This window comes from Gallinula chloropus (genome assembly GCF_964237585.1).
Source record: "Gallinula chloropus genome assembly, chromosome: 2".
Lineage (NCBI taxonomy): Eukaryota > Metazoa > Chordata > Aves > Gruiformes > Rallidae > Gallinula > Gallinula chloropus.
This window is the reverse complement of record NC_140086.1, coordinates 56,613,144-56,633,049: the sequence shown is the minus strand read 5'-3', so window position 1 is coordinate 56,633,049 and position 19,906 is coordinate 56,613,144. Positions and strand designations below refer to the sequence as shown.

Sequence of the window (19,906 nt, the reverse complement as noted above, 5' to 3'; positions counted from 1 at the left end):
AACACCAGGTACTAGAGAACCTTGGCAGGCTATGCCACTGCTCACACACAGGCAATGTAAAATACCCCAGGAAACTGTGGTATTAAGATGGATGGTCTCCAAGAACAGAACCAGGTATTAGCATGTGCCTATAGTGTGTTCTTAAGCATTGTATAATGATGTAGACTGAGTGCAAAACATCTGCCAATTCTCCTCCACAGCATTAGAGACCCTATTTCCTACTCCTAAAACTGCTGGACCAGGAGCACTGGCAACAGTACAGAGCATAACATGAAGCAGCACAGAAGAGAGTCCCATCTCAATTCTGCCCAACCCCCCAAATCCTTCTGCAGCACAGGCATCTGAAAGGATGTTTGTCCCTTTATTGCATTGCTTCAGCTTTATGTTGCCTCCATAAATACTACTTTCATTTCCCCATTAAAAAAAATAAATCCAATCCAAACCCCAGTAACACACCAGCTGTACTGTTTCAATAATAATCAAGTTGGAAAGACTATTGATCAAACAAGCTCATGAATCCAGACATCACAATTAGTAGAATAATAAAACCTGAGGGAAAAACAACAACAGAATTTGGAACACCACCTTTACAGACCCTGAGTACACCTGGAAATAGGGAAGCATTAGAGGGATTGCTACGGCTCCTGATCAAGCAGCACTAAATCAAGTGCAACTCCACTGTTTCTATATCAGTCTTCCATTAAGAGAAATTAAATGCTTTAGAGCACTGAAGAATCACAGGAAGTGTAAAGCTGTTCAAGATATACTTAAGAGCAAGAAGTGTATTTACTAAGAGGAACAATGCATGACAGTCATTTAAATGCAGTTTGTTACCCATTTTTTCCTCCAAATGCCAAAAGCTTATTTTCCTCTCCTAGTACTATTTCATTTACAGAGACAATCCAGACCAGTATTAACTAGACCCTCAGTTCTATTAAACAAATGAAAATAATCAGAACTTACATGAAAAAAGGGTAGTTTGTTGGTTGGTTGTTTTTTGTGCTCCTCCCTCTCTCAAAGGTGTGAGAAAATACTCTTAAGAATGAGATTTCTGTTATTTCAAACTGTTAAAATGAAGGAAGATGAACTGTTCATTTGGAACCAGAATTAATGTCCTCCAGTTCCTGTCAGTTCTCCTTTACAGAAATATTTTCACAGGATAGAAGCAAAATAGTTTGAACAGCTACTGTTCTGCATTAAGCCATACTCACAGTCAGTACATGCAATGAATAAAAGGATCTCACAGTAAGCTTAAGTTATAGCCGATCCTTAATGCAGTTGTTCTGCTTGTTTAGACATGACTAAGCTGCACAGCTTCACACATAACAGGAGGATACTACAAGAATTTTAAGCACAGATGAAGTAGCCTTGTCTTGTATATAAAGGGGTTTTTTCTTAGTTTAGTTTTTAGTATTAGATGATCAAGTGATTGGGGGAAAGATAGGCATGTTGCAAGAAATAGACTCCACAGCATCTTGCCATTTAGAAAATAAAAGACTTTTTTCTTCATTTAAAAACAGCCACAAAATTATTTAACCATACCATTGCAGGTTATGAAGTGGTTATTTCTGCATATGCTTTTATATAGATGATTATATTCTTCTTCATCTTAGGTTTATAGATTAAAAACATTAAAAAAGAATTTTGTCTTTGCAAATGCTGCTACATGTTAGAAGTGCTTAATATCTTGTTCATCTCTCTCCTAGACAGTGAATTAGACAAGTACAGCAAGCTCAGAACAGGCAGAAGATAACACCATAAGTCTATTTCATAATTCAAACGCCCAGTGAATCAAAGGACCAAAAAAACCCAATCTCATTACAGAATCCATTAGACTTGCCCTGTTCTTACAGAGCTTCAAGCCTATGAGCTGTGCCAGGATATAACCTAACCACATACTCCTGAAGACTTGGTTTAATTCACCTAGACCCCTCATGGCAGTGTACTGGGCTTCACAAGTGGTCATCTTGTAACATGTGCAGACATGTGTGTGCACATCTCTTCACAAAAGCATATCATTTGGAATAGAAAACCATTCTTCAATCAACATGAATACAAGCACGTGAAATATGAACGAGTGCTCACTGAAGGAAAAAAAGCCACCTGATACAGTCATAGCTTAGTCGTCCAACACACCAGACGTTCATGAACATAAAGATGACTATTAAGAAGGCACTGCCTAACACTGTGGAACGCGCCCTGCATTTGCTTCAGACCCCAGAATGATTAAGTCTCCATTTTTAAGAGAATCATAGCATAACAGAGGTGGCAATGTCTCCAGCAACAGCCATCACAGTTTTCAATAAAAGATGAAGTTACTTAATATAAATGACACTTGCACAGAAGTATCAGGATCCATGATCATCCACTTTCGACAGTTTAACATATTTGCGATGGGAAAATAAAACTCTTACTCTCCATTTTAATCCACATATGACAAATCAAACACAGAGTGTATTACACATGTCAAAAAAGTATGCATTTGAAAATAATTAAAAACAAGGGATTGAGACAGAAGTGATACATTGTGAGGAATTAATTTACTGCCAGTTTGTTACAGATGTTTTTTCAGCCTGCTAATTGTCTCTATTGCATGCACTAAGCCAAATCACAAAAAGAACGTTCTCCCTTCTGCAGCTTCCAAAGACTAGCTAGACACCTTGCTTGAACTAACTGTTCCTTTTTGGCCTTTACAGGGATGAAATCTTAAAAGAAATTGTCAAAAATAGTATTGCCTATCATAGAGAAAGTGAAAGCCTTTTCAATTCCTTTTGTTTATTTTCACTGCTTGGAAAAAAGCTTTCTACTTTTAAGCAGCTTTATAAGCTCTGAAACGTATGCTGTTCCCACATGATGTAAATTCTTGGCTAAAATAAAATTAAAGATAACAGTATAGAATTTAAAACATGACCTGGATTGATTTACTATGGTGATGGTATTTTGGGAAAGAATAATTTATTATTCTTAAAGCCTAACATTACTTTAAATATAACTGGAATTTATAATTCTTCAAACTTAAGTTTAAAAACAAACAAATGTAAAATACCAGATTATGAGGAAGCAATTCAAGTTTCACTTCAAAGAGATCTTATCAGTTAAGATCTTCCACTGCAGGTGATTAATGTTACCTTACAGACATCAATTGTCAGGTTTTTTCTTTGATTTTTTGAAACTTTCCCCTTGTTCTGTGTTCACATGGGGAAAAAAAAAAAAAAAAAGTATTTTCTTAAATACTTTTATATACACTTGTCCCAGACAGCATGTCCTTCCTTCTTCATGCAGTTTATCCAGCAAGGCTTTAAGACCTTAAACTTTGTCTCAATATTCACATGCAGACAAATGACGAGAGACAAGAGTTTAACATAGTTATACAGCGCTACATGGATAATTTGTAAGACTGCTAGTCCATGTACTTAACATGTTCATCCACTTTTGGAAAGGCATAAATACAACGTATACAAGCCAATTACAAGGTTGCATTTCTTCCAGACCCTGCACTCCTGGGTATTTAAAAAGCAAACAAACAAACCAACCAGACTTACTGAATTATTGTATTGTCAGTCAAAAGAAAACATCCAAAGCATTAAAGGTACAACCAACACAACTGTTTCAGTAAGTAATGGCACAGTAAGACAAGGCTTCTGCCCATAAACTGAAAGACGTGTTGATGACTGCAGCATAAAAACCTCACAGGGCTGAACAACCCTGCACGGCTGTAAATCTTAACCATAACTGGATGATTTTAACTATCTACAGAAAGGCTGGTTTTATTAAGAACATAGTAAGCAATAAATCCTTACATAACATACATATTCTGACTCTAAAAATAGATCTCTACCTTCAGTGAAAGGCAGCTTTAGATTTTTTCTGAACCACGGCACCAGCCAACAGGCTGAACATCAGCTCCATTTTACTAATCTGTTCAACCCATCAAGTGCTACTCTAAGGAGTGCTACTCTAAGGAGTGCTACTCTAAGGAGTGCTACTGGACATTACAAGAGATCCAAAGCACACAGCACTTAAGAAATCCACAATAGGTATAGTCAAGACTTTCCCAATGCAAAATGGTAACTCAGAAGTTTCTATCCTGTATACCAGAGGGTAAGCAACAGCTCTGTTACCTTGCACCATTTTGTTTCTATACTATTATTCAGAAGACCATTCAGAACAACATGTTTTTAGAACAGGCTATCAAGTACGGTAAGCAGAGGGAGGACCGGGTTTCCCCCACAGCTAGGTCAGGGTATTGGGATTAAAAAGAAAAAGAAGAAAGAATTTTTAAAATATTAATTGAGCTTTCTAAGATCAAGTGGTACCTGACTTGAAGAGTAAGTTGAAGGAAGCCACAACTAAAAAACACCCACAACAAATCCAACAGTAATATTTCCACAAATTTTTATAGCTTCACATGTCAAAGATGCTACAACTGAGTGGGGAAGAATCCCACAATGTAAGTATTATTTATACAGTTATTTTATCTTAGAGATTAAAAAAAAAATATCATAAGATTCAGGTAAGGAATGCCGAAAGGCTGGGCAGGTATGAAGTGTGGGGCTCGCAGTAGAAAGGGAATAATATGGAAACAGCTTCAAAACTGTGTTTCTTCTAAACTGAGGAGGAAAAAAGGCATGGAGAAAGGGAAAACAAGTGTGCAAATCCAGAAGTTCCACATACTCTTTAAAATTTCTGCAAATGAAAAGTTACAGTGACAGTGGGAACTTAGAAGGACAGAGAAAGTATCAGCATAGCTTGCTTAATTAAGACACTATGTCACAATAAGCATTTGTGGAATACATACTGATATACACAGCTTGCCTAATAACTGAAAGTTCATATTGCTTAAGTAACAGCTGCAGAACCCATCTTCACCCAGCAGCTACAGCCTCCCAGCACCACTACACCTACCAGGGAATGGAACAAGACAAACCTCTTTTCTTAAATATCATGTGACTAAAAAAAATAAGAAAAAATTCATCAATCAACAGAAAATCAGTTAAAACAGCTAAGCACTGGCTTCATGCAATAAACCAGTGATCTACAGAACAAAGAAAAGCTGAGTGTTGTAAGTCAGGGATCAATTTCCATACACTTAAACTTCCAAAGTTAAGAACTAATTCCAACATGCCCTGATGATGTCTACCTACTAGTTTTTCATCTGCAAGGAGTACATGTACACTTCAGTATGATGGTCTAAGTTCCAAAAGCTCTTCTGGTTTTGTTGTAGAGGCATACGAACAATACAAAGGATTATGGATTATAAAACCCATTTACTTTATTACATTGGTCAGTATTTGCAGCCCATTAGCTCAAAGCCCTGAAAATACTTGTTCCTACCAATTACAAGAACTACCTGGCTGTAGTAGGGATCCCAAACCTATCAGCACAAGCCTACAAGGTTTTTGTAAAGGTGAGATAGGCTTACAGAAGATGCAACAGGAGGGGTGGAACACCCTGCAACACAGGCAGTGGTGCCCAGCTCAGTTGCAAACTGGGGAGGGCATCACATCTGGTGGCAACAGAAGAACATCCCAAGCACCCAGCCTTCCGCAGGCACAGGGAAAGTAGCTGTGCATCAAGCTAAGCTAAATTCAAGCACTTATCAATAAGCACGAGTGGGCACTACATAAAAGTCAAAACTAAAGTTATAGTAAGATTTATTAAATTTAATACATCAAATTGGTTTTAGGATGATATAAAAACTTAAGGGTTTGCTGATGCAGCATAGATAAATAACACGCTGCAATCTTAGTCTAAACGCCACTGACAGAGCAGGAATACTTTTTGCAACACAGTATCATTCTGAGCACAGTCAATAGGTGTGTAGTTAAAGTAAAATTGTAGTAAAGCACTATTTTTGTTACACAATTCTGAGCTTTCAGGGGTCTACTGCTTAGGAACTCCCCAATCTTGGCTAGGCATCTTTTGCGTTTGATTTGTATGACTTCAGGGGAACTATGTTTCTTTGTATGTTTTATACACTTTTGTACATAAACATCAAACCTGTCAAAATGTTGCTACCAGTACTCAAATATTATGTAAATAGCTCCAGTACCTTTTAAGTGAAGAAAGTTACTATCTCCACCTTCCCTCCCTCAACCCCTATATCCATTACTTTCAGTTTCTACTGAACAGAAAAGCTTTTACTCCAGCACTTTCAGTTTCAGTTTAGCAGGGAACTACAAAAGAGTGAGTTCTGCTTGAGAAAGTCAGGCAGAGGTAGGACAGCAACCAGGAGTCTGGGAAAACAGAAGAGACAGGAGCCAGAGGGGACTGGAAAACAGCAGCAAAAATATTTCTATGGTTTCCTTTAAGATTACGTGAGCCTTAATTGTACCACCATGGTTAGCACTTTGTTCAAAGCCAATCACCTTTCACCCCACTTACTCTCAAAATAGCTTAAAATATGAGACTGGAACTGGCAATTTAGATTTCTTCTATAAAGTGATTTGTAATGTTTGGACAGTTTCTAGGAAATCAGCAGCTAAAATAGTCTTGTAGAAGAGTGTTTGCAGTTGTCTGGATAAAAAAAGACCAAACGGAAAGTAAAGCTACAAGACTGACCAAGCCCTGTTAATCTCTGCAATAAATACATATGCTTAAAAAAAAAAGTAAGAATAATCCTCAACTCTGGGCTAGCAAAGCCTCCTATGAATTCTGCACAGATTAACATTTTCACTTATAAATATCAAAGGAAATAAGAAAACACAAATAATACAGCGTACAAAAGTCAATTCAAGGTTTCCAGCCCCTCCTCCTCCTCTTTTAAAGTGGACATTAAACAAGAAACAGCCCACTGCAGTGGAAGCAAGTTTCCCTTTTATGTGGATTTGTCTTCTTACAGAAGAAAACCCAACCCAAGTTGTGTCTGCTGTTATTCCAGTGCATTAGTAAAGCCCCTGCATCAGTTACAGCAGTAACACCCAATACAGCTACACATACTTACATGGGAGGCACGCACAAACAGTTGATCTCAAGGACCTGCCCCCCTTTTCACAATTACTGGTTATGACAAAACACATGAAGCACTTCTGAATGTAGGTAAAAAGGGAGAGTCAAAACATCATGTGTGGCGTGAGACACTGGTTGGGGGGCTGAAGCTGTGACAGGTAAGAACATGTTCTTAAGAGCTATTTGCCAACATCACTAATAAAAGCCTTTGAGACATTGTGATATTTTGGTAACTTATACACACCGATCATCACAAGGATGACTTTACTTTTGACATAGTAAGAGAGGAATTAGTGGGCTTTTAGGGAAAGGTTGTTTTCAAACATTTACAGAAGCTTCTCCTCTAATGTACTACGTATTCAGAGACTCCAGAGATTATTAGTTTTCCTATACTAATTCATTTATTTGTATATATCCTTTTGATATCTAGTAGTGGCTCCTTAAAATATACACAGCATTTTCTTCTAAAATTTTGAGAATATTCTCTGAAGATGCCCCAGTTCACATAGAAGGGCAAATCAAAGCAAATCTATTATTTACAAACATTAAAAAAAGGAACAAGCAAAGCCCACGCCAATGCTGTTGCTCAACTTTGTTTATTCTGTGACAGTGCTCTGCTGTCACTGCATTCACCATTTCCCCTCTGCTATGCATTTCCTCCATGTTGATCTACAGAAATATTCCTCCTCTCTCTAGCAAAGGTATGCTTTTTAGGTTCATTCCACCAGGAAGACCTTAAGGACCTCTAGCACCAAACCCACTATAAAACATCAAGCTGGTAATATTCTTTATTTTAGAAAACCTCTGTGTATATCTTAAAGCTTTTCCTCTGTGCAAGACCAGAGACAATTACCTTGTCAGAGAAGGAGTAAAGCAAAATTGCAATGCACAAATAAACCCTTCCCCATTCTAAATATTCCTTCTTATCTAGAGCAGCATTTCCCCTCCTTTGCAGAGAGCAACACAAAGCACCTGCAGCTCTCCCTACATCCAAATCAAACATTTATGTTGGGCCCTGATCTACCAGGGCTGAAACAATAATCCAGCATTTCCTCCCCGCAACACAGAGATCAAGAGAGTATGTTCCAATTATGACACAGATTTAATACAAAACGCAACACAATCTTAGGAGCACTGAGTTTCTTTCAGGGTGCCAAGGGTTGGAGATGGTTTATTTTTTCAAATGGCATTGCTTCTGAACAGGTGTTTACTGCTCTGCTTTACTATGACAGCCACCCATGTTACAATATCTATTCGTTCAGATCCTTTTGCTCAAGGAATTACACTGCTCTCTAGAGCAGGGCCACCAAAAAGTATCTTCGCCTTCCCATAGCCATACTGGTCACAACACACTTTCAGAGGTTTTTCTTCCTGTAACCACTGGAAAAAAAATGCTTTCTAAATGGAATATTTAAAGTTTCAATCACTTTAGCAGTTCAAGTATCAGAAGAATCATTTAACAAAGAATAATAATTCCATGGAGCATGAATTGCATCTTCTTTCTCTTTGCTTTTACTGGCCATTTGTTTTTTAGAATTGGAGAGCTACAGTTCCGGTGAACACTGCTTATACCTTTTGTGCACTGCTGAATTTTGTATTTTCTCCTCCCCTCATCCACCAACAGAAATGAAGGAATCCAGTAACATGGAGAAACAGCTTTATAAAGACAGATAGAAGACTACCCAACATCTTGACGGCACAGAGACAACCACCAAAACTCCATAAACACGCAAAGCAAGCTAATGCAAATGCAAATCAGTATTCCCACACTAAACAGAAAATAAGAGATTTGTGACCGCAGCTAAGAGGCCAAATAAGCCCTCTCCCCAGACCATAAAAAAAAAAAAAAGCCCTGCAGTATGACTGTTCTGTTTCCTGCAGGAAATGAGATGCTTGTATTAGATACCCCTGTGGTTTTCATACTGTAAATGTATCAGCTGGTACAAATCCTCTGGAGAGGACTATTAACTAATGCTTAGAAAGAGCAGTGGCAACAGCAGACCGACAGCACGTAGCGCCTCGGAGAAGAGGGGGACAAAAGCTGACAAGTCATCCCTAAAATATACTTCAAAGCCAACAGCTTAAGGACACATCTTGAAGCTGAGGGGGTGTCTACGAAGAATCTGCATACCTACATAAGCTCATTCCCCCCTCGCGCCGTTCACTGCGTCTTTAAAATAAGGATCCTACTGCTCATCAGCACTCCTCATTTAGGAGCCGCAAGCCCATACTACCGCTCCTCATGAAGCCATCCCTGCTTACACACGGCAGAGGAGGATCACCCACAGGCTATACACATCTGAGGCATGGCCATTTTCCCTCCTCTATAGTGCGTGCCTGGTTTCCTTACAATTTTATTTCACGTTTCCGAGTTGCTCGGGCGCTGAGACAACTTCCCGCCGAGGCAATCCCCGGGGGGGCACGGCGGCAGCCCCCCGCCCGGGGCAGGGATCCTCTCCCCCGGAAGACCCCGCTGCTCCCCCATCCGCATCGCTCCCGCCCGGCGGCCTGGGTGGAGCCGCTCGCCCTCGCAGGACAAGCGCCGATCGTGTTCTCCATTGCAAAACCACTGCCAGGGCCAGGAGGGAGGAGAGAAGAGGGGGAGGAGGAAGGGAAAAGAAGGTGGAAACCTGTCTCGAGGAGAGCCCGTGGACGGAGGCGGCCGGGGGAGGCGGGAGGGCAGGGCCGGGGGGGGTGGGGGGGGGAGCAGCGGGGAGACAAAGGAGGGATGGAGGGCGCCCAAGGAAAACGGGGGAAGCCGGGGAGGGGGCGCTGCCGGGGAGCCCCGCGGGGCACCTGCCCGCCCCGGCACACGCCCCGCACACACACACATCCATGCACACACACACACACACGTACCCAGCAGCAGCAAGCGGTGCGTCTGCTTGTACTCCCGCTTCTGCTCCTTGAGCGCCCGGTCGATGCTCTTGCTGACTTTCCTCGCCTCCTTCTCCGCCTCCCGCTCTTCCAGGCGCAGCTTCTCCCAGGGTCTCTGCAGCGCCGGTGGCTGGTGCAGCGCTTGCTGCCGCGCCGCTTTCCCCCCACCACCGGGGCCGCCGGCCTTGGGCAACGGCGGCCGCTCAGGGGCCGCCCCGTTACCGCCGCCGTTCTGCAGCAGCAGCGGCGGCCCATCCGCCTCCCCGCCGGGCTTACCGCCGGGCCGGAGCGGAGCGCCGAGGGGCTGCGGCTGCGGGGCGGCGTGAGGCTCTGCCGGCGCTTCGGGCTCCGAAGCGGCACCGGTGCTGGAGATGGAGCCGCCGCCACCGCCAGCGTCGCCGAAGAGCCGCGGGCGCAGGCTGTAGCAGAGCCCCATGGCTCGGTGCCCCCGCTGGGGACGGGCTCTGGCGCGGCGGGGTTGGCCTCAGCGCTTCCCGCCGGCCCTACGCGCCGGGGAGGCGGCGGCGGCGGGCGGGGAGGGGGCGCCGCGGAGCCCCTCACGGCCCCGCTGGGCCATCTTGCATTTTCCTCCCCGGGCGGCGGCGGCAACGGCTCCTCAACGCCGATCACCTGACACCGAGCTGCCACCGCCGGGTCCACCTTACCGTAAATACCCCAGCGCCAGCCCACCGCGCAGCGCCGGGCGCCGGCGGGGGAAGGGCGGGGGCACGCCGCCCGCGCCGCCACACAGGCGCACACACGTTCAGCAGCCCCCCGCCCCTCCAACCGGCTCCGCCGTCCCCTCACGCTATCCCGGCCGATAAGCCGCCCGCCTGCCTGGGGAGGCGAGGGTCTCTCCAGCCTCTGCGCGGGGCGGGGACCGCTGGGGAAACCCTCACCACCCCCCCCCCCCACTCTCGCTGCCTACACCACCCGCCCTCCTTTTTTTCTCATTTATTGGGAAGGGCCACCGGGCCTCTTGTGCGAGGGGCTTAGGCCTCGCCCCCCCCTCAAGATGCAGCCCCTTACGGACAGCCCCTCCCTCGGCATCCTCGGGGAAAACCGAGGCTGAGGCCTTTCACAGGCAGGAACCCCTCAGGGGTGACCAAGCGGCCCGGGGCGAAGCCGAGGCAGCCCCCGCCATCCTCACAGCTACAACACGGTTTCCAGCCCCTGTACACACAGGCGGCTCCTCGCCCACACGCTGACTAACGGTGCTGTGGGAGGAAAGCTTTGGGTGCGACGGCAGGAGAAGATAATAGGCGACGCTGGGGTTTGCTCGCTGGCTCAGTCAGCGCTGGCAGTAATAGTACTCCAGCAGCGTGCCGTGCTGGGCCGTGGAGGGGAGGCTGGTGCTCGCAGTCAGTCCAGGGGCAGTGGCAGCCCTCCCCTGGAGAAGTCCAGGACAAATTCAGGTTGCTCCAAACGTGTCTAACTTCAGCTTCATCCACCTGCGTGTTCTTCATAATGTCAAGAGTTTTTCTACTGTTTTTTTCTACAATTTTCATGAAATTGTGAGTCGTTCTGGAGGAGTGGCGTGGCTGCTGGGGGAAACACGGTGTCTCTCAGTCGTAAAACAAAGGGTCGCTATTGTAAACTATCACCTCAGCGAAATTTAAGAGTGTCTTACTTCAATAACATCGACTGCATTCATAAACTTATTTAATCATGCAGCAGCTCTTTGGATTCTGTAATCACCCTTTGTACTAGGTCACTGGTTTTGTCTCCTAATTTTTCCCCGTGTCCAATATTATATGAGTAGATGCCCCTGATTGTATACTACTGTATGAAGAAACAGAGGGAGGTACAATCCCTATACAATCCCAGGGAGGTGGTGGAGTCTCCTTCACTGGAGATATTCAAGACCTGCCTGGATGCCTATCTGAGTGATATGTCCTAGGGAGCTGCTTTGGCAGGGGGGTTGGACCCGATGATCTCACGAGGTCCCTTCCAACCCCTACAATTCTATGATTCTATGGTTCTATACTTCTTTATGATGAACAACTTGAGCCAAATTTGCCACAGTTTTCAGTTCCTGGTTCAAGGAAACGGAATTGTTTTTGTGACAGATCTATTAATGTCAAGTGATGTAGCGAGCATCCTCTAAAATACATATTTACCAAGCTGTGAGTTGTGTGTTAACATTCACTGGAAAAAAAAAAACCAAAACCCTGACACCCTACATTATCATAAAATAAATAAATGCCGTTTGCACCATGCAATGGAAATTTTGCCAGTGAAAATATTAGCAGGATCCAGCACACTGCAGACGTTATTCTCTTATACCCTTCAAAATGCTTACTGACTAATTGGATGGATGCCTTAACTCCGATAAGAGAGTCTAGTAGCTGTTGCTTCTATTGTATGTTTTAATACATGATTATATAGCGTCCTGGTTGCAGTTTTCTTGCAAAACGTATGAGCGGTTACATCACAGCAGAGGATGTTTCACCACAATTGCAGAGCCTCTGCGTCTTGACTGAAAGTTTTTTATGGACTATAAGGATATACAGTCTCTCAGGTTGTGAATGAAAGATTTCGGCTTTCATCTGAGAAGGGAGCAGGAATTTGGATAGGTAGAGCCAAAATGTTCAACCTGGATCAAATAGCCAGCATCCTGGGATTAGTGGCTAAACACTTTACATTGTAATTGGATCACACAGGATAATTTGCTGCACATCCAAAAATATATAAAAACATTTTTTTAAAGCCCCAAAAAGTAGTTGTGAAAGTTAAGGAGTTAATATTTGGGGGCCAAATGTTAATGTGGATATTTAGTTTTGTGAAGGTGATTCCTAGAGCTTGGTGCATACAACAGCATTTGCAGATGTTTTCCAAATACTAAAATAAATACCGTAATCTGGCCAAAATGGTCCAGATTAGGTAAAATTTCTCCTAAAAAAGTGCTCCTGGGCAGGTACAGTGTATACTTAGTGAATAACAAGGAAGATGAGTGATATATTCAGGGTTACAGAGGACACCTGGCAGAATATGTACTGTAAAATGGCATGCTTTATAAATAATTTTGAAAGAGCAGCCAATGCAATTAACATCTATGGTTAGGTACCATCCTTGAAAAGCAAGTCGATCAGCCAAACACTGATATAGATACTGAACTTTATAAAATATCAAACAAAGTATGTTTGGTCCACTGCAAGAACCTTCAGTGACCTACAAGAGCAAATTGAGTCTTGAGGGAGAAGTATTCTTACTTTTTTTTCTTATGACTTCTAATAAGGAACATTAAGAACAATGAATGGAGAGGGTAGAAAAAAAGGCTACAAAGATGATTAGGGGACTAGAACATCTCTCTTATGAAGTGAGGCTGAGGGACTTGGGACTTTTTAGCCTAAAGAAGAGAAGACTGGGGGGTGGGGGTTCTTGTCAATGCTTATAAATACTTGAGGGGTGGGTGTCAGGAGGGTGGGGTCATACTTGAGGGGTGGGTGTCAGGAGGGTGGGGTCAGTCTTTTTTCAGTGGTGCCCAGTGACAGGACAAGAGACAATAGGCACAAACTTGAATGTGGGAAGTTCCATCTAAACATGCAAAGGAACTTCTTCATTGCGAGGGTGGCAGAGCACTGGGACAGGCTGCCCAGAGAGGCTGTGCAGTCTCCATCTCTGGAGATATTCAAAACCTGCCTGGATGCTGTCCTATGCAGCTTGCTCTAGTTGATACTCTAGTTGATCTCCAGAGGTCCCTTACAACCCCTGTTCTGTGGTTCTGTGGTTCTGTAATAAGCAACCTGCCATCTTTCTTTCCTCAGAGGAATACTGATCATCATTGCTTCCAGATATGGAAGAATTTCAAGTGAGAAAGTCAGTATGATGCAGTTTTCTGATCTGAATACCCTTTGGAGAACCCTTCATGGAATAATGTTCAATCACAGCTTAAAGACTGGCTTAGTTTTTTAGTAGAATAAATTATGCATGATTCTCAATATGTGAACTGAAATTGACATCACAGAATCATAGAACAGCCCAGGACTCCCCAAAAGGGAGCCTTTGAAAGATCACCTCATCCCACCTTGCATGGGAAAGGTAGCCTAGTTGGGATTGTCTAGCACCTTGTCCAGTCACATCTAGAAAAACTTCCAGTGATCGGGACTCTACCACACCCCTAGAGAAGTTGCTATAGTGAATAATTGTTCTCACTGTGAAAAATTACTTTCTCATATTAAGATGAAACCTCTCCTGCTGCAACTTGTACTTGTGGCCCATTGTCTTCTCCATGTGGCTCCTTGTGAAGAGAGTGGCTCTGTCCTCTTTGTAGGCACCTTTAAGTACAAGAATGTCCCTCTTGAGGCTTCTCTTGTCTAGAGAGAGGAGAAGGTCCCTCCTAAGCCTTCTCCAGGGAGAAAGACTTAACTCCTTTGATCTCCTGATGAGGCAAGTTTTCCATCCCTTTGGTCAAACTCATGGCCCTCCTTTGGACCCTCTCCAGTCTGTCTAAATATATTTTTAATTGTGGGGACAATTAATGAATATATGTATGTGTGTGTGTTGGTAGTTAGATCTGAACTTGAAGTAAAGCACTTCAAACCGTTTTTTTCTTCTTGTTTTCTATGCATAGTTCCACCTAAGAAATGAGTAGTTGGAGGTGGTTTCCAGTCATATGCAGCAGCTAGGTATGTCCACAAGATGGCTCTACTTACTTCAAGGAGTAATAGAATTCTGGTAAGTAAATCTACAAATTTTATTTCTATAAAAAAAGCTTCTTTACTGTTTCTTAAAAAAGAGTGAAATTTTTGCAGTTCTTGAACACTTCATATAAAAATAGTTTTTATTCTTTTTTCTGGTTTATGACAATTTTGATTTAACAAAATTTGCCTATACCATGTAGCTTTTTGAGATTTATACAGTGCTCCAAGTTTTAACCAAGAGATGAGTGTTTGTGATCAAACTCAAACAAATGTAGCAACTACAGGTGCCTTGAAAATGTAACTGTGTGGAAATTGAAGAGACGACAGTTAAATGGCTATCTGTAAGAATTTTGATAAGGCAGGAAGAAACATTCCTGGGGCTGGACACCTGCTCCTCTTCTTGTTGCTCTGAATGAGTATCAGTGAATGAGCTTATCCATATTCTAACTACACTTCTGTATTGTTTTTTCTCTGACTTGATCTGAATAATGCTATTTATCCAGAAACTATAAATTCAGAACCTACACTGATGTGGTGGGTTGACCCTGGCTGGATACCAGATACCCCCCAAAGCTGCTCTATCACTGCCTTCCTCAGCTGGGTAGAGGAGAGAAAATACAATGAAAATCTCGTGGGTCAAGAAAAGGACAGGGGGAGATCACTCACTGATTACTGTCACAGACAAAACAGACTCAATTTAGGAAGAAAATAATCTAATTTATTACCAAAGCAGACTAATGAGAAATAAACCCAAATATTATAAATACCTTTCCCCCACTACTCCTTTCTTCCTAGGCTTAGCTTCACTCCCCATTTTCTCTACCTCCCCACCCCGCCCCAGCAGCACAGCGGGATGGGGAATGGGGAGTGCAATCACTTCATCACGTCATCTCTGCTGCTACTTCTTTGTTGGGGGGAGGACTCCTCACACTGCCTCTTCTCCAGTGTGGGTCCCTTCCATGGGGTGCAGACCTTCAGGGCCAGACTGCTCCAGCTTGGGTCCCCCACAGGGTCACAAGTCCTGACAGCGAACCTACTCTGGTGTGGGCTTGTCTCTCCATGGGTCCAAAGATCCTGCTCCAGCAAGGGCTTCCCATGGGGTCAGAGCCTCCTTTGGGTGCATCCCTCTGCTCTGGTGTGGGGTCCTTCATGGGCTGTAGTGTGGATAGCTTCTCCATCATTAACCTCACCATGGTCTTCTCCACTGGCTGCAGGGGAATCTCTTCTCCAGTGCCTGAAGCATCTCCTGCTCCTCCTTCACTGACCTGGGTGTCTGCAGAGTTGTTTCACTTACACGTTTTCACTCCTCTCTCTGGCTGCAATTGCTCTTGGTTGTTGTACAGAGGGTTTTTCTCCCCCCTTCTTAACTATGTTATCCCAGAGTTGCTGCCACAATCGTGGATGGGCTGAGCCTTAGACAGTGACAGGTCTGTCTCGGAGCCAGCTGGCATTGCCTCTATCAGGCATAGGGGAAGCTTCTAGCAGGCTCCCACAGAAGCTGCCCCTGTAGCTGCCACACTACCAAAACCTTGCCATGCATACCCAATACAACTGGGATACTATTTCTAATTTTTGGGGTGTTATTTTCCTGTGAGATTTTTCAGGACCTTAGTGATGATTAGTGAAAAATGTTGCAAGATTTTTGGGCTTATTAAAGAGGAGGGCTGTGCAATAGAAACAAAAACTGCAGAGAAATATGTGCTGTGACAAACACTAAATATTTGCATTTGTTTAGACAAAACTGCTGTCAAGGTTAATTTTTCTCATGGATAAAGGGTCTAGGATGTACCCAGTTTCCATCAGATGATGAACATCTCTTATCTCCTTTGATAGGCACTTGTCAAAACAATACTTGCTTTTTGTGGGCTGAATGCTATTATTTTTGTTCTTAGGCTTTATAATAAGCACTAAACTGTATGCGTAGTGTGCTTGTGCCCTACTGTATCATTATATATGATTATATATATATAATACCATATATAAGATTGCATTATATATAATCATATGTATGGTTGCTTGTGAGAAAAGGAAAATACTGTTCTTTGATATATGCTTTGCTCCCTAAAGGCTGATAGCTCTGTTGCTGATAGAAAGCCTACCAGTGGGCACAGGTACACCAACAGATCTCTATGTGAAATGTACATGGGTCTCCTGACCTCCTGCAAATCCCAGGAAGTCCAAAGACTCTATCTTTTCCCTTGGTCTTCTCTTGAGATACCCTAACCCTGCAGTGTGGTTTCTTTTCTTGTGGCCTGAAAGGATGCGAAGGTATGAATATGGTAATTTTTGTATCGTGTGTGAATGCACTGGCTGCCTTTCCTTTCCAAGCTCTTTATAGGACACCCCAGAATCTGTAACTTCTCCTTCCTAGAGTCTGTCCCTCCTTACATCATTTACAGAGCTATGATCTCCAGGAGGAAAAGTTAGCTTCAAAATTTACTTTTTTTATTAGTATTTTAAATATGAGTAATTTGGGGAACCAATTTTAACTGCTAACTCAATGCAGGTGCCTAGTGCTCGCTAGACCTGTGGAAATCTCAGCTATATGAATCCATAAATGACTTTAAGCTCATTCTTTAAAGCTTTTGTTGTGTTTCACTGATAGATCAGTAAATAAAAAATAGGTAAATTATTTTGGACTGCAGTGAGTCCTTCTAGATTCAATAACACACATACACAGTAAATACAATGCCTCTGTTTTCACAGAACAACCTTCACCACAAATTTTATATGCCACTTTTACTGGTTGCTTGAAGATTCTTAAAGTGGGATGAAAATAAGGCTTACAGTGGGAATTCATCTACAAATGTAATAGTTGTGGAGCAACAGTTATCGAAATCATCTCTCACTCATCACCATGGTATTTTTTGTGCCTTGTTTTATCTGAGCATGATTGCAGGAAAACAATTTAGCACTTCTTTTTGGAAACTCTCTTTTTAACAATACTGTAAACAATTTAGCAGCTATTAAAGCAGGGTTTTAGTTTGTTACTGATGATAAAAGAATAAAGGATTTAGGTTTATTAAAAGCGAGGCCATTAGTGCCACCTGTATTAAAGTTGCCTTGTATGTCCCACTATTAGACTCTATTTTTCTCTGCTTAAAACTGCACACAATAGGATTTGGGCTAAATGTTGCCTGCTGAATTTTGTTTCTACCTGAATTTTTTCCAAAATGCCACAAAGAGTCAAATGAGAAACATGCTGTAACAACATCTTGTTGACTTTGGGAAGGACTGATAGTTTATCATCCTTGTATCTGCCATGATAGATCTTTTTGCTTTAAGAGAAGCGATTATCAGTATACAGAAGACATTTTAAGCAATGTCAGAGTAGACAAGCTTAAGGGAATTTACTGGAAGTACCAAAATAAGATAAAGTAGGTCAGCTTGCTTGAAAACTAGGTTCTGAGCAAATGAAGTAAGAAAACAGAAAAAGATTTAAAATGCAAATTGTGGGATAAGGTAATTTTCTGTGGTCCTGTATAAAACAGGGAAGGGTGGAAGCAGAGCAAAGGGTGGAAGCAGAGCAAAGCAAATTGGAGTTTTGTATGCTTAGCAGCGTTATCAAATAGCATAATGCACTATTGTCAGAGGCATAGCTGTTCATTTCTCTGGAACCTTTAGTTTGTTGCTACCTCTAAAGGAATTTGAATAATAAACTTAAGAGGCTGCCAGCGATTTCTTTTAAATACCTTTGTAAAGATTTCTTTAATAAGTCTGGTGAGCCATGTTTGAAGCAGGGATCTGTAGTACTTTTTTTGTGTTATGAGTATGGTTTTGGCTCTCAGGAAATCTGATCGAATCTCACCAAATTTTAACACTTGAAAAGATGCCGCTTGCGCAGGCTGCAACCCAGAGCAGCAAAGCAGCAAGCCGTCACAGCTTCCTCCTGTGACAGGGAATGGTCCTACTTATTGCAGACCTGATCCAGGCAGAGGGAAGGGACGTGGCTTCGGGAAGACTTCTATTAAAAGATTCAGATCCTATTTTGCCTGTGAATAATGTATGTATCTATCACGTAGCACATTTCTTTTAAGTCAGGGAAGCGTGCTTTAGCTGTGCAACCTCAATTCTTCCCCATATAAATATTCATCGTGGCGCAGTCTTCAACTTCGCACAAACAACTTCTCCAGACTAAGCTGTTTGTTTTGGGGACTCGCTGCTCTTGATGTGAACAGCCAGCAGAGATGTAAAAGGAGTCTCAGCTAGTTGTAGGGACTTCTGGAACCTTCTGAAAAATTGGGAAAAGAAAATAATCCTTTATTTTAGAAGATATTTTTAGATCAGTGCTTTAATGCAAAAAGGAAAGCAGGAGAAAACTAAGATTAGCTGATGCATAAATGGAGAAACTTAACTTTCATTGTGATATGAAACAAATTAGTCTTTTGATTTCAACTGAGAGTCAACCTAAACAATGTATTGAATAGTAGACTCATAGACAAGTGTTGTTTGGAAGGGGACTCTGGGTATCATAGTTCAAGTGTGCATTTTGGAGACTAAGAAAAAGGAGGCAGCAATATAAGCAAGAGTAGGTAATACACTTTGCTTCATAAAATTATTCTTTTCTGCTGTATAATTTTTTTTCAGTGAAAACTGACAGAATTTAAAAAATGAGAATATTTAATCTAAAAATTAAGTTAGACTAAAGCAGGATTGACAGTTCCTTCCAAGACTAACCACTTAACAGCACTGAAATAGCTTACTCTAGGGAAACCAATGAAAATAGGAAATACTTAATCAATGCTTATTGTAGAAAACAAGGAGAAGGAGCAGGAAGGAATATTAAATGAAAAGCAGCATTTATAAAAATATGTTGAAATAATGTTTGTCTTAGAATAAAAATATTGAAGTAGTTTTAACAGAAGATGAGATAAATGTTCATGGATTTTTATGGCTGGCAGAATTAATTATTATTTCTTTTTACTGAAAAATCCACTCAGTGGTGGAAACCCCCAAGAAATTTTTATAACTGTTATATATTAATTTCTTAGTCCTGTGTTTTCTAGATTCCCAGCACTAATTTAATTTAATTGGCTTGTGCATTAGTGTAGAAGAAGCTTTACCATTCCTTTTTTTCCCTTGTCTTATTCCTTTTTGTTTCTTGATTCATTATCAAGGAAATAAATTAGAAACTTGAATTCTCAGCAGCCTTCCCACACTTCTCAGTATTGGCACAGCAGAGAAATTTGAATACCTCAAGAAGCATGTCCTCTTTTGGGTTTCTCATTGCTGGGGGGAGACTGTCCTTTTCAAGCAGCTTTATGCCAAAACCAAAATCTAGACTGATAACAAGCTTTCCTCTCCTCACAGTATGTAAACAGAGAGAATCATCTCCTTTCCTCATCTTCTGCTTTTCACTCCTTTTCAGCCTTCACTTGTTTCTTTGAATAGAAATACCAGGCAGCTTTCAAGTATACAAATATGTTTAAAGTCAAAGT

General features: G+C 42.1%; 1 protein-coding gene across 1 annotated transcript in view; it reads right to left on the bottom strand.

Moving 5' to 3' along the window:
- The window catches only part of GNAL (G protein subunit alpha L), a gene marked incomplete at its 5' end in the record, with an annotated part of 206,307 nt that extends 196,046 nt beyond the window's left edge, over window positions 1-10,261 (bottom strand). The window contains one exon of the mRNA XM_084260166.1: window positions 9,808-10,261. Coding sequence (XP_084116292.1) covers window positions 9,808-10,261 — 454 coding nt within the window. The remainder of the gene's footprint in view (window positions 1-9,807) is intronic.
- Between the last annotated feature and the right edge of the window lie 9,645 nt (window positions 10,262-19,906).